Genomic DNA, 20069 nt, shown 5'->3' on the forward strand with positions numbered 1-20069 from the left:
ACATCGTTTGAAATATTCGCCGATTATTATAATTAGCACCTAAATAAGCGTGGAAACTTCGAACTGGAGACTTCATTTAACAAGAAAGATAAGAAGAATTATTGACATAAAAATCGCATAGAGAAAAGCGTCTACTACTAATGTTGCAAGCACTTTTATTATATCATTATACTGCTTAATTAAATGTCGTTATCAATATAAATTTGAGTGTTAAAAAATTCTTCAAGGTTAAATAAATTGTAAAATTACAATTAAAATTGTAAAAATACAATACGTACAATTCTTTATTCAATCATAAAATTTTCTGTTTTTCAAATTCAATGTTTGTGGTTTCTTTATCGAATTTCTCGCCAACTTCCTATCATCTGCAGCTTATCTCCGCGTTCGCGTACTATCCATGTAAATAGCGGTAATGTTAATCTCCGATTAATGCTACGAGACTCCGATGCTGGAAGATGTCGAACAGGAATTTATCGATTCCTCCCGTTCGAGTCTGTTCAAATAATAACAAAGCGGAAATTCGCCCTTTAAACTATTCCATCGTAACGAGAGCGGAACATGTGAAATGGGAGCGAGGAAAATAGAAATGATAGCAAATGGAAAGGGAGAGATAAAAAGATAGAGATAGAGATAGAGATATATGTATATGCGTGCATGCGTATGTATGTGTGTGTGTTTGTAGAGAGAGAGAGAGAAGGAGAAAGAGATGGCCGGTTATCACACAGGTAATTTATTGCGACCTTTCAGACAGCTCGGTAATGCACCTGAAGGTACAAAATACTTGACCAGCTTTCTATACATGCAGTGCATCGTTCAAAGTCTAAGCGTACAACGTAACAAAAGATTTTACAGTCATATGTCATGTTAGTTTTTTTTTTTTTTTTTTTTTTTTTTTTTAATAGAATTAAAGAATTATAGAATTTTTTATAAAACATATATTACGGAGCGTACATGATATATTGCCAAAATATCAACCAATAGATAACGATGTAATATTTTATATTATAATATAATAAGATTAATAAGATTAAATATTATGTATATGTATACATATATATATATATATTTATATATTTTTTTTTATTAAAAAACACGTACTGCTTACGAAGTTTTATAATAGTAGCGCATTAAGTGGAGCGTGTTTGTAATTTTATTAGGTTCTTTAATTCTTATCAATGTAACTCGATTGCAGAGATTGTTACTTTATCATAAGATGGAGTTATTGCAATCTATTTGCTATATTTATTCTGCTGTTTACATTCATTCACGGTGCAGCTGCTATAACGACATATATGACAACATAATTCAAAGGTACAATAATGTAAATTTGAAAGTCATATTTTATACACGGAATCAGAAAAATTTTTTAAACTGCGATTAATCATCGTTCTTTATAATTTTGCAAATACATTTGATCCTTTCGTACGTTATTGAATAAATTAAAAATCAACTCTTTATAGATTTCTTTAGGTGATCAGAAGCTTTGTAAATTTTTAGAATAATTTTTACCTCTCTACTGATCGTTTGAACAACTCGATTTAATATTCGAGAATAAGGCCACCATGAATTTTTCGTGAATGCTGATCGACTCTTGATGGAATGAAAAAACTTCTTGATGAATATTATTATCGGATAACAGAGTGTCGCCTCTAACGATGACAGTTTGTTCCTCATCAGGCGACCATCGCCACTTTCGAAGACTGCAAACTGATAAGCAGCACATGAAAATTCTTACTCGAGCTATTGGCTTTTATCGAGGAAGCTCGACTGCATATTTAATGCTTTTATTGGTCGCCGGTGTGTCTGCTTACTGAGGACGACTTTTGTACCGGTAAAGAAACATAAAATACGCATGACATTCTCTATTCATATCGAAAGATTCAAAGACATCGAAGAAAAAGAAAAGAAAAATATTTTCACGTATAAAATAAAAGTATAAAAACTTTAGCACGTTGAGCTAATATTTCGAATCATTAGGTGCTAAGCAAACATTTTTTAGTCTCGCTCAATGAAATTTTCTGATGCTGTACATTGTACATAAAAGAATAAGAATGAGGTAAACTTCAACGATATCTTCCCGCCGGTCTTTGTGCCTCCAAAATTGCACAACATTCTTTGGAAGCTCGCCGAATAATATTGCACACGCGCTTCTCACTATCCACGCTAAAAATGAAAAGAAAAAAAAAAGAAGGAAAATATATTTTGCTCAGGACAAAAGCACTTGTTGTCGAAAAAAAAAGATTTATTCAAAGCGGAGACTGTAGAGCGAAGCAATTAACAATATACCTCAAGCGACATTAAAGAAGCAACGTTTTACATTCGACAAGCTAATAATAACGTAAAACAATGTTTTACCCGAAAGCAAAAAAAAGAATTAACATAAAATTAAATAGAAAGAGAATATAATTTACAACAAAGGATTATATCCAAGAGTGGAAAATCTTTATCTAAATGGATTTAATTTCACGTATGAAAGTTTCATTATATTTGTTATGCGTAGAAAATAAACAAGCCGAAATGAATTTAAAATAATGCAATTCACATTATATTCTCAATTTCTGTAACCAAAAAATTTCTGCTAAAAAACTTTACGAAGAAAGTTTCTTGGATTTTCGAATCTCGATTCGTTTTTCTCTTTGGTTCGATATTAATATCGTTTGCGGTTATCCTTTTGAGATTAAATCGAACGTATCTGCATATGACATGACAAATAAGCGATGCAACGTTATGATAGAGGCGACGAAAATTTTAATTATTTTATGTGGTATATTCGGTACTTTCCTGAAAATGCTGTTACTAATTCTGCAACTAACGATAAAGCATTTTATGTGTGACATTTCACGCAAATGAAATTCCCGCAAGAGGGATAGGAGACGGCATTAAACACGAGCTATGTATGCATATAATATTCGTATGCTCGATGATAAGCAGTGAGCAAAATTCTTTTCAAACGATTTTATTGTATTAATTTAAAAAAGAAAGGAAACAAATTAGTGAGAAAAACTATTTCTATTCTATTCCCATTTCTTGTAAATGTATTAATGTTTAACTTAAAATTTTAAAATATCAAAAATAAAAAAGAAATATAATAACATTTGTAAAAAAAATATAATTAATTGCATGCATTTTTCGAATAATGATAGAGAGAAAAATATAAAACTTGACATGTATCATTTGTCAGGCTACATCGATGCTCACACATGTGTTTGCATATAGATTAACCACCATAAAATGTACTACCATATATAATGTACCACCATAAAAATTCGCGATTTAAAGCCGAGATTTTATAGAAGATTAAATCACAATCCTTTTGCGCTAGTAACTATTAAAGCTTTATAGGGATGAAATCAGATTTCTTCCCCTCCCTCCCCCCCTCTCTCTCTCTCCCCCTTTCTTCCCCCCTCCCCCCCTCTCTCTCTCTCTCTCTCATGAAAGCGATGAAATCTGTTCTTAGCGCATAAACTTCTTAGCCGGTTTGCGCTTGCTTTACACTTGGTAAATAATAGCCGTGTGTGATTGGTTTGCCGCTCACGTGCTGCAAATCGTAATCCCGAATTCCCACGACGATCGCGGAAGGAATTACCTCTGTCACGTTGTCAGGCCAATTTAATGTGCCAAATTAGCTGGCCATTAAGTCGTCGTCAATTTATCCGGCCCTCTTAATTATTTTCTTTAATAATTACAATACCTGTCGCAATATATATCTATATTATTTCTAAAATAAAATATATCTAAATAATATATATTAAATAATAATATATATTAAGTAACAATATACTTTAGAGCAGATATTTTACTGATAAATTTTTGAACAAATGTGATTTTTCCTCACTATTATTAATTATTCTACTTATCATTATCATTTATATATCATTATCACTGCTTTTGTACATGTATTAAATTTGTAAATAAAAAATTTAATACGTTTCGTACAATATATAAAGAAAATGTAATTCTAAATAACTAATAAAAGAATTCATCGTAAAAATTAAAACTGAGAAAATCCTGTATATGTGTCTTTTAACTTATAGTTTTAATATCTATAATTTTTTTATTAGAATGAATTGCAAGTTTTAGAAAATGTTCATAATTGCAAGTCGGAAAAAATATCTAACTTTTATTACAAATTTAATATATGTACAAAAAAAAAGTAGATAATCTGTTTGCCATTTTTCTTCGCTTATTGTCAGTATTGAGAATAAAAGAAGCAGTTTAATACCAGAAATGCCCATTCCAAGCGTGTATGTAAATTAAGCACTCGACCGCGTGCGAGACGTTAATTGGAAGCGTGGCGGAAAAAAACGATCGCACGAGAGTACCCGTGCGACAAACAAAACGAGAGAAGTCAAGTGCTCTTACAACGCGTCCCGCAAGGAAATTCGATTTAAATGGTGATTCGTTAATCGAGTCCCGGATTGAGATAAGCCGGTAATTCTCTCCGCAAAGGAGAATATTTCATGTTCATATGACAAAAATCCTATAATAGAACAGCAAAATGATGTTTCATTTAACAGATAGTTGTAAAAATAAGAAAAGAAATTAAAGAGAAAAGATAAAATAAATCGCACTCTCTTTCTCTCTCTCTTATAATAGCGTAGTATTATCTTTTGTTAGCGTAATACGATTTAAATCGATAAAAGTAAAGAAAGAAAAAAAGAAAGAAGTGGAAGGCATTAAATCACTGTTATATAATTGAACCATCATTCTATGATATAATTAACAATCGAAGTATAAGCGATATTTGTCATATAATACTATGCAACGGTGACCAATTGAAAATGATTTTCTTGTTCAAGCATACGAGAGAAGACGGTTGAATGTATCGTTTTACTACATTCAACTTTTAAATATTGATTAATAATCCGTAAAGTCTTGAGAATTATCTCAATAATATTGAATAAATATTAATATTGAATATGAATTCAATTTTATGAGATATTTATAAAAGTATTTACCCTTATACAGATCTATCTATATAGATACCAAGTAATAGAAAATTAAATTAATGATAATTTTCTTATGGAAAAATGAATCAAAAGTGCTAATAATTTTGAATAAATTGACGTTTTACATTGCTGAATAATTTCACGCATATATATTGTACCTACTTTCTGAAAGTTTTATATAGGTTAATTCGTATGCATAAGAACAGCTCAAATAAAATTTGTATTTTTATAGTTGCATTTTTTTCAGTGATAAATTTAATGTTCTCGTCACATAAAACCATTTATGATAATTAGAAATTATGTATTATTATGTTGACATAAACTATATTAAAAAGCATGCGCTAGCGATTGCTATCTTATAAGTAAATATGCGATATCATATTTTTTTACCTTCAAACCACAAGTATTTTGATCCTTCTGTCAATATTTCAATTGTCGCTATTGAACGCGAGAATATTCTTGTTCCTCTTAACAGCGTATCAATATCTGAATTTATTAAGATTATATCGACATCAATTCGGTATCGATTTATTAATAATTATATTGCTCCTTAAGACAATTTAAAATTTAACTCAACGCAAATAACATGCGATTTATCAAAGTTATTTCCCACAGGCACGATCCTCGGCGTCATTTCATCGATGTTTCCGCAGAACGCGTGTTTATCACCCCCACCCGCGAAAAAGGGAGTGAGAAAGAGGGGCAGCGAGAATAAAAGTAAAAGAGGAAAAGGGACAGATAGAGAATAAAGAGGAGCGACATAAACACGAGGGGTTGCGAAAACTCTGCCAACTAGGTTATTCGTAACAACCCTCGCTGAGACACGAATCGAATTGCAGGAGTTAACCCTTTAAAATTTTCCTCCCCGAGACACATGCACTTTCCCCCGCATCCTTTCAATTCCGTTTTGCGGAGTAACATGCGAATCATTTACCGCAGGACGCGGCTCATGGGAAATCAAAAGGAATCTAATCGTGAATTAACTTACCCCCGGTGTCAGATACGTTAGACAATAACAACAATCGGACAATAGCGGACGAGACAATCACCAGCACCGGCACTTAGCACCACCACCACCCACGCCGACGACGTCGATGATGACGATGCCGACGGCAACGACGACGACGACGACGACGACGATAACAGGGCGGGATTATAACTTGGCGCGCTCCATCATGAGCGAGCCGAGGACGTTTCCCTGGAGCAGAGCCGCGAGACGCCGCGACGACGCACACGCGTGAAAAGCGGGCGCGACGTATCGTGGAGAATCAAGGTACGCGCGTGCTCCTCCTCTCTCTCTCTCCCTCCCTCTCCCTCTCCCTTTCTCTCTCTCGCTTTCTCGTCGGTCCCAACGACAATTCGAGTTGTCAGTAGGACACACCAGGATCGTGTGTATCGGAGAACGGAATACTCGAACAATCACCGCGATCGCGGTCCACGGTTGGGGGTTTGCGTCTCGAGGGTCGAACGCCGCGACGCGCACGTCGACGACGACGACGACGACGACGATGACGACGACGACGACGACGACGACGACGGCGAGGAGCGCACGACGAGTAGACGAGAACGACTCTTTCTCGCTACCAACCCCACCGACACCGCCCTCGTGCCTCCACGCCACACACTGGGCGCGACGGCAACGCGCCGTCGCGTCGCGACGCCGCCTCGCGAATACGCAAGCGCGCCTCCGCATGTGTGTATGTATCTATGTCCTTTGCGCGGGTTAGGTCCACTTTTCGGACTACGATAACAAACGATAGGGTGCGTCCTCACCCTTGCCTTAGATAAGGGACAGTTACCCTGTTTGAGTTGTTGGGCGGAATAATGTTGGAAGTCGCTACTTCATTTTTTTCATTTTTCGACTCTTTTGACAATTAGTTTTATTTACCGCTATATCGCTCACAATCGTTAGTTGGGAAAGGAATAATCCGAAACCAAAATTTCTTTCAAGCCTTTCCTGTAAAGAGCGTAATTATGTCGCGTCGAACCATCCTATGTGTGACTTGAAATTAATATATATATATATAAATCGTTTACATAAAAGCAGAAGGGTTCAAAGAACCGGGAGGAAATTCTTTTTTCTCGTATTCTATTAAAATGAATTATTGATATCAGGAATTAGTTTAATAGCATTTGAATTCGTTTCTCTTCTCTAATGTACTATATCTTTGTGCGATAATCTTTTTTAGATCCTTCTACAAAATAAAATGGAACGATATCATTAAATTTCCATCTCCTTCCCAATACGAGATGAAAGGGGAATTTTCTGTAACATATCCTAATTATTAAAAAACTTGAATACTTGAATTTTTACTTTCTAAAAAGAATTGAAAAATAAAAAAAAAACAAACAAACCGTTAAACTATAAATCTTCTTTCTTTATATATTTTTTTATCTTACTCCAAATATTAGAAATTCATAACTTTTTCAGAATTCTGATTTTTTAATCCGATATTTATTTCATATATTTTAATATCTAAGAATATATAAACATTTAAAATTATTCTTCTCAGAAATCTTGCAGTAATTGTATCGTGAAAATTAAATTTTCCTTTTCATTGTTAAACGAGACACTTCCGCAGAATATAAATTTCCGATAATCGAATCTTTAAAGAGAAAAATTGAAAAGAGAAACGAGGAAAATCTGTTTGTTTTATACTCTTTCATATTATCTATATTTCCAGTGGGATTAACTGATAAATAAACTTTGTTTGAGATTTATCGTTGCAGATCCCCAATCGTGTCGGGAAATTGATGACAAATACATTTAATTAGCAGGATTCTGAAAATACTGATTATATTACACGTTGTGACATTTTGATTCTTGCGAGCTTTTTATAATTATTGAAAGTATGTACATGAAAATATTAGTTTATAAAATTAAAAAAGAATTTTTCTTTGTATACCTATGTTAGACACATGTAATGAAATTTTTGATTTAAAACTTAATTTAAACATTTTTATTTAAAACAATTATACAGTGTCCTGAAATCATCGTATATTTTTTTAACGTCTCTGACTAATTTGAAGACGATTTTTTAGCGATATTACTGAGATATCAATAATTTTCGAGTTGTAAGCGATAGAAAAAGAAGGATTTTTCACTTTTCGTAGAGTTAAAAAATCAACATAATTATATTCTTCAGTTACTTTAAATGGATTTTATTTTAATAAAATTTTAATTTAAGGCTTAGTTATATATAATGACAAAAATTGGAAGTTGACAAAAAATAATGACCTTCCATCGCTAAGGAAAAATCTCTAAATTGGTAGAGGATCCGTCCTTAAAAGGATGTAGGGTGATTTTAGGACCTGTATACTGGAGAGATTACTTCTTATTTTTTGTGTAACAACATATATATTACACAAACACACATTTCACATACTTGATAATTTTGATTTAATCTTTCATTTGTATAATTTTTAATCTCTCGAGAATTTACTTTCATTTTCAAAGTTTAATAAAAACGTGATTTGTCTAATAATATTAAAACAATTAATTGAATCATTATCAAAAAATAATATAATGAAAATACAAATATAAATACAACATATACCTACATGCATACAGATTCGGAATTCTTCAAGTTTTATTGTAAAGGATGACATTGTCACCTTGTTTTCACAAATTCATGGTTCTTTATATTAAACAAGGGGAAAAGCCCAAGGGGTCACGCAAAGAACTCTCTTTCAGATAATGCAGATTCAATTAATGTCCCCTCCCGATGTGAGAAACTTTTCCAATCAAACTGGTACGTGGTAGCGCGCCCTTTTTTGCCCGCAGGATTTTTTTTTCAACGGATGCCGAGGCCAGGATCTTCATGCGATCGGATAGCAATTATGTCCGTATCAATTTAACAGTTTTCGACTTTCGTCCGCTTTGCTTTGCTCGTAAGAGCGGAATAATTAATGAAGGATCAATGACATGAGATCTGTTCTTTTTAAGCAGATCAGACAAAGCGATCGAATTTCTTTAATGTTTGTCGAATAATCCTAGTTTCCTTTTCTCAATGTAAATTCTCTCGCAAAAAGGGATTTAGATGAACCTTGCTATATTTAATCGTTTTATATATAAATTTTTCTTTGCGATACATATTATTTTCCTTTTTTATAAATTATATTTGTATTATGTATTACTAATTATATTATAATCGAAAAATTAGAGATCATTACATAATTGTTGAAAATAGAACCAATAGTAGGAAAATCGAGTGAAATGTCTTTCGTTTTATCGAGAAATTATAAAATTCGAATAAAAAAGATTTTATGATACTTAAAATCGATAATAGCGTGTTATAGTATAGAACTATACAGTACATTTCCTCGGTTTCATGTAAGCCGAGATATACTTGGTTTCTTTCGCATTCGCATTAGATGTCTACACCTTTAAAAGCTGAGACTTCTCCACAAGAGCTTCTCTTCAAACTTTATCGGAAAGCGCGCAAAGCAAAATTGCGTTTCGGAGAGCGTATCTGAAAATAACGCGATACACAAGCGAATGCATTGAATCGCAACTTTCCAGATTTTTCGCGCGATTTTCGTTCTTCGACGATTTCATTTTTCGTTTAACAAAATTTCGAACGCGCAGTGACTCAAAGAAGTTAATTTGGAGAAAAAAACAAGTTATATTTGAAAAGCGTCGACAGCTCATGGAGTCAGAAATCGTATGTATACTCGCGCTCTTTTGACATCACACAAGAGATATTTCCTCGACAAATGCTTCCTTTTCATTTGCGGTAAGCGCTGCTCTTTGCGTGAAGCTTTGCCCTTTTTTTTTCTCTCACGCCAACTATCGTTTTAATGTCCATGGTCGCTGGGTTCGTTTCCACGGCAGCCCGCGGCGATGGATCAAACTGTTTAACTCGCTCGAAAGCTTTGCGGAGTCATAGAGTTTGGTCGGTTCTTTTTTCGCAATACAGTCACATGTCGAGATCGATGTTGTCTGTGATGTGATGTGATGTCTGCGCGTTCGGTGATGTGTTAATTAACCCGCGGAAAAATGTCTGCTTATTTGTAACGGTCTGTCTGTACTGTAATTTACGTGTATTATCTACTTTCAATGTGTGTTGTACTATATGCATAGAAGCAAATTATTACTGAGTACGTATTTTTTGCTATCCTATAAAATCGATATAATTATAGTGTTTCAGAAACATAATATTAATAATTCTTAATTATTATATTAAATCGAAACAGTATCATATCATTAAAAACACACAATGTATGTTAACTTATTTTAATTCCCGATATTATATCTATTATAGAAAATCACAATTTGGAAAGTTAAATCCTATTTAATACGTAAAACATTAATCGCGTCTCTTTATTATCACGTTCATTTCGAGTATATCTCTGCAACTGTTTCTTCGAAAAGATGATTTATATTTCGATTTTGCATTGTTGATATTGCTCAAAATTTACGGAAGTAATAGATAAATGGACAAAATGACACTCAAATCGAGGTAAATCTACATACAAACGCGTGATAAATTGATTCATCAGCTAGATGCAGACTGACATGATATATCTACCAGTCGGATTTAACGTTTACCGTTGAATTTACTGACATTGGACATAAAACATATATAGATGTATACATGTATGTACATGTATTATACATACCCCACGTGAAAACGTATAAACTTTATTTATTCCATGCGGAACAACCTTACAGCGCGAAATATTTGATCTTGTTATTTTCATAGCTTTTGCCAAAACAATTTATATTCTCGTACAAGTTATATATTCTTGTACTTTGTAGTTTTATCCTTCATACGTGACTGCAAGTTTGTCAAAGAAAATAGCAGCGCAACGCGGTGGTCAACGTACAAGAAATCTGATTCGTGAACATTAAAAGAAAAAGCAGAAAAAATGGAAGCGGAAAGTACCGTAAAATTCTCACCGGCGGAACGCGAGATTGTTTTGGAGGTCTTAGAGGAATGCGCGGACTCATTAGTCGTTTACCATAATACTCTGAGACAACAACCGGAGATGAGAGATGAGAGGTGACACCGTTAATTTTTACTCCGAAATTGAATACGTCGAACGGATATAATACAATAAAAAAAAACCAATATCATAACAGTCCGTCTTTGTATATCTATTTGCAGAATTTCGGAAACGTCAATTCTGCAGTCGCTTATCGGAAACGTCGCGGAGATGACGGATTCACGGAGGGAAGCTATGCGTGAAAAGCTTCAACGAGACAGGTTGTTCATTTAGCCTGTCTACACAGTCTGAAACTATAAAGCCGACATAGCTTGACAGTGGCAGATCGCCCAATAGATCATCTTTGAAGATCATCGAGGGGAAAGCTTCGAGATAAATTATATAATTAGCATATTAATATGCGTAATAATTTGTGGAAAAATAAATATAAATAAATTGTTTTTTTTTATTTATATCATATTTAATTTGATGTAAAACTTGAATCGTATGAACATGATAAAGTGCATGATTATGCTTGTCGTCTTACATTCTTTTATTTATTTTAAATATTATTATCCACATTTACTCCAATTTTATACGTTTGCACCATTTAAATCTGTATTTACATTTCATATTTACACACTGCGAAAAAAAAGTCGTTAACTTAACTAAATGCGTTAAGTTGGTTATAATTTTTTAAATTCAAATATGTAGATATTTAAGTCAAATATTTTACATTTGACTTAATTAATTAATTAAAAAGATTATAACCAACTAAACGCATTTAGTTAAGTTAACAACTTTTTTTTCTCAGTGCAATATTTATTTTTTTTAATTTGATAAAATTTTTATACAACTAACATATTTATATATTAATCGTTCTATAACAAAAATGTAATATATAAAATAAAGATACATTAGATCTTCAAAATATTATGTTGCGTTTAGGAAAACTCTCAAACTATTTCAATTAACTATTGTCCATACGTAGATCTAGTGTGTAAACTCGACTACGAGTAATATCTGTATATTTAGTATCATATATATATATATATATGAGATATCAATGTTACATTACAGTTTGTATGTGAGCGGTATAATACATGGCTTGAAACGAGAAATTACTGAATGCGGGACTATCGAGATATTAATTAAAGAGATCGAGAAAATCACGTCGCAGGAAGAGCAAGAACATTCTTTATCGGAGGAGAACGGAAGAATGCAGACTATCGTAACAGAGTTACGAAAAACGATTGCTGATAAGAAAACATCGAACGAGAAGGAGGAAGAAAGTTTAACAAAGAAACTCACTTTAACACGGGTATAAATACAATATTTCGCAAAAATCAAAGAAAGTTTATATACTATATAGGACATACGTATCGTGCGTAATACAATGACGATAAATCATCAAGTTTTACTATTTAACTGCTATTTGTTACGTGTATAAGTGAGGCCACACTGAAAACTTGCTGGGAAAATATTTAGGACGAGAAGGAGAGACTAAAACTAATTAAGGACGTAGAAATGAGATACGTCCGAGCTTGGGAGACGGCACGTCGAGAACAGAACGTGCTGCGTTACAAGTTAGAGATGGACGAACTGCAGAAGACTTTGAATAATTATTACGTAAGCGAGAAAAACGAGAATCGCGTGAATAGTGAATTGACGCGTTATTTGACGTGGCGTATAGCGGTAAGTGCAAATTTTTTTTCCCATTTTTTTTCTTCTTAAAATGTTAGAAAAGTTTTTTAGATAGTTTATATACTCAAGTATATTTAAGTCTTAAAAGAGTCTGATTAAAATTAAGACGCTTAAGCGATATCCAGTAAATTCTTTAGCGAAAAAGCTGAAAATGTTGCGGAAAAAAATTCTTCTTCAAGCTTTTACGATTCCTTTTAGCGAGTATGTTAATAGAAAATTTTGTGTTTTTGCTGTACGTTAAGTAATTTACTCGAAATAAGTTTGATGGAGAAAATTTGAAAGTAGCACTCTTACATAAATAACAAAAATATTTGCTTTGAATTTATACAGTTCATCGAGAATCGAATCGAGCAATGGCGGGAGAGGTATGATCGAGAGAAGGAAATTTATGAGAAAGAGCTCGACAAAATACGCAATGAGATAGAAGATGCTCGGAAATACTTGGAGCGGCTTACAACGGAGGTAATGATTAGAAAACTACGCTGTGGTATGAAAAATATTTTTATTTCATTCCCGGGCGTCAGAAACGGTGCAGAAAAGTAATTCAATTTGTATTTCGCCGCTCGTTATTTTGGCCGCCGCCATTGTAAACCTTAATTGCCGGATAAGGAGGATTTTCCGACTACGCAACAAGCACGGTCTTATTTTGTATTCTCTGTATGATTGTCTAATTTACTAACATCACGTTTCTCTGTAAGCCTATCGGCAATCGAGCTCGAGTAACTTGGTTCGGCCGAGTTTAAAGGGCACGCCGAAGTTTTGTCGGGTGATCGATAATTCGCGTCAGGTTGAGAGTTGAGACTCAGAAATGTCTCGATGATCATTATTAATAGCCGGTACCCTCGAATCCTAAGCCTCTGAGAGCCTTTCATATACGATACATATACATTTCGGGTTGGTATCCATTTAAGCTAGGATTTACCCGTTGACCGAAAGTTTGAACATTATTTATCTAATTCTCTCAGATTATTTTTATATAGATATATATAAAAATGTGGGAAACGGAATATTTTTCGTAATACAACAGAAGGAGAGAGAAAGAGAGAGAATTTACAAAAAGATGTAACTTTATATTTTCAATTTATTTTTAAAAAAAGGAATTGTATTTTAATTCAAATTCTCCTATAATTTCTAATAATATATTGATAAATTAATAATAAATACAAATATAATAACAAATTGAAAAGAATAATTTCTTATTCTTTTTTTAGATTAAAAAAAATGTTCACATTTTATCAAATGTCTTCAACATTTATCCTATATTACTATAGTTTATCACACAGGTTTTGCATCACTACGTATATTATATTGTCTGTAATTGTTTTCTGTATATTAGTTTTGAATTCGTTAATATATATGAGAAAAAAATCACAGTTATATCAGACAACATAGGACAAACAGCGATACGAATCTGTGTAGTAGATTAAAAGAATGTAAGATAAATACGGAGAAAATTAAATTTTTTTTTTTTTTATTTTAAAAAATAAATAAGATCAAGTGTACTCAGATTAGATCAGTTTACTCACAATGGCAATCTATATCCTATTGTTATCTGACAATAAATACACATTTAAGTTATATTTCATTTATTGAGTTGATTTTGAAATTTGTCAGGTTTCCATGACTCACTCTATATATATAATTCACAAGATTCATCTTCCTCATATTGTATATGAAGCTTTACGACTGTCACATAAAAGAAAAGTTCCATGTATTTTATGCTTTCTTTTCTGAAGAAGGTCACAAGGAGTTTGATAAGATATGTCAGTAAACTTGCACTGAAACGGTATTTGTTACAGTACTGTAGCAATCAGGAATTCATCGACACATATCTCGCGGAGCAGGAGGCACTTCGAAGGCAAAAGGAACACGAGGATCACGTGCAACGTTGTACAATCAGGATCCAAGCTTGGTGGCGGGGCGTCATGGTGCGCCGGAAGTTGGGGCCGTATCGACCCGAGGAGAAAAAGAAGAAGCGGCCTGTTAAGACGAAGAAATAACTTTCTTCTCCCGGCCGAGTTATTGTTAAACGTACCGCGTCGACTTTAATTTGTTTAAATCTGACCGAACGGACTATTAATCAATGGAGCGATTTAACCAAGGTCACTTGAATGATTAATTGATTTAACGTACCGTGACAGTTTGAAGTCTCGAAATTTTCAGATGGATATTTTTCAGTGAACATGGTACGAAACGCATTAAAGATTATTTTCGTTTGTATAGTAAATTCACATCAAGTTTCCAAGAGGAAAAGGATGATTTTGTAGCTATTTTTATTCAGAGAAAAAAATATTGATTTTTCTGATCGAAACTAGAATAAAGCGAAAAAAGCAACACATTTTTAGCTTTTTTTTCCGATTCATACATTGCTATATGATCTTCTGAAAATCGATGTAAGTACAAACAAACGTTGTATTGTTGCGTCTACTGCATAGTTATTGGAAAGCACGAAATTCACGTCTGTATCGGACATTACTGAAAAAAAAAAAAAAAAAGGAAAAAAAACAAAAAAAAGAGAGAGGAGAAATCGGACGAAATGGGAAAAATACCGAGACGGCACGATATCGACGCTACGTTACAATATAGCGAAGTGCAAATTCAGTGAATCGTCGAATGCCAATTCGGTTTCGTGCCCTCTTCTCGGGACGTAACACACACATACGTACATCTATACCGCGCCGTGCGGGTCAAGTATTGTTCACGCAAGAATCTCATTTCCCGTGCAGCACTTCCTGGATCCCGCAGCGCGTTTCTGAAACGCCGCATGAAACACGCGGTGTAATAATCGACTACTTATACACGGCACGAACGCGAACGCGCGACATGCACGCGTCTACGCGTAAGGTAAGGTATAGTTGACACGATGCTTTTTTTTTTACTAGCATGTTTGTTTGAAGGCTAAAAATCAACAGTTACAAGAAAAAATTATTTTGCATCTGCGCGCTATCCCAACAATATTTTTAATACATATATTAATATTACGTCGAGTTTGCCTCTTTATTTTATCATATCAATTTGACTAATATATTGAAAAAATTGTTATTAAACATATATTAATTAGTAAGATTACTCGAAAATTGTCTGCTAATTGTAAATGTCTGCTAATTAAAAATACGATTACAATCTATAACATTTTTATGAGAAGATTAACAGATAAAGCATAATACTAGTCGTTGGTAAAGTTTGAATATTTTAATTGGAGTAGCATGTTGCTAGTTGACGACGAAAAAGGTAAACTAAAGTTTAGCAGTATTCTAAAGTACATGATGCCTAAAGTACATACACTAATGCATACTTTACAGTCCAGTAAAATAAAATATCATGTAAACTACGCTTAAAAATATGCCACTGCATCACGACTCGCTGTATGCATGAGCATGTTGAATTATTGTCATAATAGCATTTAATTCTGATGTAATAGTCATAATTTTGGTTATTTTTTTATACTTTTGTGGTTGCTAGTAAATTTTAATTAATTACTTGTAATAGATCCATCGGGATCAATAATTTAATTGAAAGTACACGTAATTGTTTTTGAAATTGATCAGAAATTTAAACAAGAACTAATGAAAATATATATATTTCAATTACCTTATAAATTAAAAATCTTTTGCCTTGAAGAAGAATTAATTGAAAAATGTGTCGATTGAAAAGCATTCTCATAAATATTATAAAAGAAGGTAAAATTATTACTTCACATCGAGTCAACAAAAAGTTGTGTTCTCTTTCTCATGAAGTAATCTTTTAGCGAGGATTGAAAGAATTGTCTGTTCATTTTTTTACAACAATTTTCCCGTACGATCTTAAATAAAGCATAACACAAAAAGTCGATCGATCTTCGCCCTTTGCCATAGTTTTGCACCATATGCGCGGGCAGTTATATTTTTATGGAACGATTTACTCTCTCGGGAAGGCTCTCTCGCCAAAAAGGAAAAGACAGAGGGAAATTTTAATCCGAAAAGTTTTCGAAAATTTAAGGCGACAAGGTATATATGAAACGAAAGCGGTATGCGATCGTTGTTTCCCTCAACGCGGGAAAAGCTCGGCATCGTACGACACCGTCGTGCATTTTCCCTCGTGAGAAATTCACGAGGCCACCAACCTACACACACACACACACACACACACACACACACACACACACACACACACACACACACACACACACGTCCCGTCCCAACTATTCCCGTAAAACGAAAGCATGCAAGCTCGCTCGGCGCGATCGGTGCGGCCCCCCCTATCCTTTAGCCACCTCCTTAGATTACGATATAAGGAATGGTTAACGCGATGTGGCGGTGCACGCACGTGATAGCGCGCCCCGTTATACACATATATGTATATGCAATTGCCTCTCGCTGACCTAGCTTTCGCATACATCGATAACATGCGCGGAAAATGAGGCTGCTCATGAATCCCGAGATCCTCGCGAAATTCTGAGATCATACGATGCTCTGCGTACTTCCGGATTTCCGCATATCGGAAAATTACACACGCGTACCTCATTACGTAGTCTTGTATACTCATATTTAATATTCGCCTCTCAATTTAACGGATAATTTAACGTAATTGCTGAATTTAATTTTCAATATTACAAGATACATTCAAGAAAGTTAATTTTGTGTATTTATAACATAATCTGAACACACGTACTCACGAAGTATTGATAGTTTCAGTTATGCAGTACCTATTTCAGTAACGCATACACACATAAAAAGCAATGCATCATTTTGTAATAAAGTGATAAAGATTTATATTTCTAATTATTCTAAATATTCTGACTATATTGCTGAGCTTTAAACGCTATTCAGACAGATATTCAGACTCTCCTCTTGAATGTGAAACTCTGCTTATCAGTGATTGGCAGAACACACCAAGTGAATCGGACTTTGATAATCAGACGGAAATATTGGACTCTGTATTCGCTTGATTAGAGCATATCGACGCATTGCATCGAGCAAATAGACGAGACATCGGTTTAAGGTGAGATACTGACGGAATTTTGCTTTTAAATCGAAAACTAAGTCGAATTAATTTTACATCCGTATTTAATTAAAATTTCTAAGAATGTTTAAATTAATTTTCACGTATTTCCATCTATAATAAAAAAAGTGATAAAAACCCGTGAAGCGTGTTCGAGTCGAATTTCGAGATTTATATTATTGCACTTTTTCCGTGCGTCTGATTGCCGATCAATGACATTGAAAAGTGAATAGTGATTCAATTTGTTGACAGTTTCTTGACAGTTCGGTGAAGCGTGCACTATATGTATAGCGTAGCACTATGCTACTTCCAAATAATAAAAATGATAAAAATGCATATATTTAAGCAAATATAAATTACTATTTTACTATAATAACTATTGTAATTCCATAAATAATATTTTTAATAAACTTGTAAGATATTTATTTATTACAAATAATTTTTATCATAGTGTCATCTTTGTGTCTATCATCGCATGCAAAACTTAATAAAGTTTAGTCGACATCATCAATCAAACATTAAAATATAATTAACAATTTAATAGATTTAATATCAAATTAATATTCTTCTCTTGATACTAATACATTACATTTACTAACTCCGCTACAAAATATGACGTACTTTATACGAATATCATATATAATAATATAATTAGACACATGGAAAAAAGTGCAACAAATGAATCTGAAAAACTATAAATTTTTTTATCAATTCTCTCTATTTTAGTATACAATATACTTTTATATAAGTGAGTGTAAAAATAACTATTTTTTATACCATATAAAAGAAAAAATATATATATATAAAATTACATGTAGAAATTAGAAAAAATTTATAATATCGTGTATATTGTGGGTGAGATAAATGGTCTTGCTGTCGAAAGAACTCTCCAGTGGCATACGAATGCGGTTAAACTGTTAGAAGAGCCGAAAGAGGATGAAATGGAAAATGCTTACAAATTTTTTCTTTTACAAGAAAAACAAAGGGCGAGAAAGAACCAATAGTTATACGTGAATATCCATGAAATAATTTTTACTGTATATATATATATATATATATATTAATCTTTATAAATATATTAATATATATTAATTATATATATATATATATATATATTAAATATATATTAATCTTTATAAATATATATTAAACTTTATAAATATATTAAATAATTTATAAATATTTATTGCATGAAAATAAAAAATTATATTAAACAATTTTTATTTATTAAAAATTATTAAAAACTTGATTTCTCTTATAACTCAAAATCATATATATATTTATATACATTAATATTCTATAATTCAATAAAAATTAATCGATTAAAATCTACTAATTTTATATACAGTTTATACCGATATCTCATTTTAAATATTTCTCGTTTAAATATTACGTTTTACTATTCTCTAATTATTTAATTCGAACTACGTATTCTGCTATCGAACCGTTACAGTTAATTTGAGTAGTAAATTTACTCACCTAATGAATTTACTGCTACCCGCGTATTTAATTAGCCTGGACATCTCGCCGACCGCTCTCTTTAAGACGGCACTTCATCACACTCACTCGCGTAAACTGCACAGACAAACCAATTGCACATGTTAATTATTGCTATATGACAGTAATTGACCATCTGGTTACATGCGCGCAACGCTGTTATACATGTAAATAAATAAATAAACACGAAGGGAGGGAGAGGAAAGGGAACGATCTCGCCCGACACTTGGCAACCCTGACGTTGATCACGTGCGCGACGATGTTTGAAAATTCCGAATTATGCGACAACTTTACGCGCCGTATCGCTTCACGACGCGAGATACAACGACGAATCCGAATATGCCGAGATCAGAAAGCAGCTGATTGTTATCTTAATCGTATCTTAATACGAATGTCCATTCGTATCGCGCTCTTCAATGCTTCTTGAACGCGACAACAAATGATGAAATGATCCGAAAAAAGTTTATGTCGACGACATCTTGAATGTCACCGGTTCGCAATGTACTCATCTACAACGAACGTCGACGAAGGACCGATTGCGTTCGCTAATTGATAAATGTTCGTAATATGCACCGTATTTCGTTTGATTCGACACTTGTACTCGTGGGTAAAATACACTCCGAAGGAGAAAATTCGCGGATTGATACTGACGCATTCTCGTTACGTTCACGCAGCGACCGACTATGACTCGTACTGTCACCTGTCACTTGACGTACTAAGTACCAATCGTCTTGAAGTACACACAGAGAGCAGCCATAAACATAAACACAGAGCGACAACATGAAACTAAAAATATTCGAAGATAAAAACCATAGACGATATACATGTACATGATTAACCATTGTGCACAATTTAAAATGAGAAAGGGAAACCTACTTTTTATCAACACTTTTTTCTTTCTTTTTCTTTTCCTTTTTCTCTCTTCTTCAGATATACATATAAAATGCCAACATTAAAAATATACATTCCGAATAAATTTTATTATTTTATTTTTAATAAGTTTAGATCTTT

General features: G+C 33.1%; 2 protein-coding genes across 10 annotated transcripts in view; one reads left to right on the plus strand and one right to left on the minus strand.

Moving 5' to 3' along the window:
- Nucleotides 1-20069, minus strand: part of Nachra3 (nicotinic acetylcholine receptor alpha3 subunit) — a 75816-nt gene that overhangs the window by 54335 nt on the left and 1412 nt on the right. For 3 of the 9 annotated variants that reach the window (XM_072889340.1, XM_072889339.1, XM_072889342.1), the window contains one exon: nucleotides 19041-19136. The gene's annotated coding sequence lies outside the window, so the exon portion shown is untranslated. Of the gene's footprint in view, nucleotides 1-5937; nucleotides 6561-19040; nucleotides 19927-20069 lie in introns of those variants that run through there. The other 6 variants (XM_072889337.1, XM_072889344.1, XM_072889341.1 and 3 more) reach the window with 5 other exon arrangements.
- LOC140664311 (dynein regulatory complex protein 9) lies at nucleotides 9828-14748 on the plus strand. The gene is made up of 7 exons (XM_072889350.1): nucleotides 9828-10049; nucleotides 10711-10954; nucleotides 11060-11158; nucleotides 11958-12198; nucleotides 12366-12572; nucleotides 12912-13043; nucleotides 14381-14748. The coding sequence occupies exons 2-7, from the start codon at nucleotides 10821-10823 to the stop codon at nucleotides 14579-14581; spliced, it is 1014 nt and encodes a 337-aa protein (XP_072745451.1). The 5' UTR covers nucleotides 9828-10049; nucleotides 10711-10820; the 3' UTR covers nucleotides 14582-14748.

This window comes from Anoplolepis gracilipes, chromosome 3, assembly GCF_047496725.1.
Source record: "Anoplolepis gracilipes chromosome 3, ASM4749672v1, whole genome shotgun sequence".
NCBI lineage: Eukaryota > Metazoa > Arthropoda > Insecta > Hymenoptera > Formicidae > Anoplolepis > Anoplolepis gracilipes.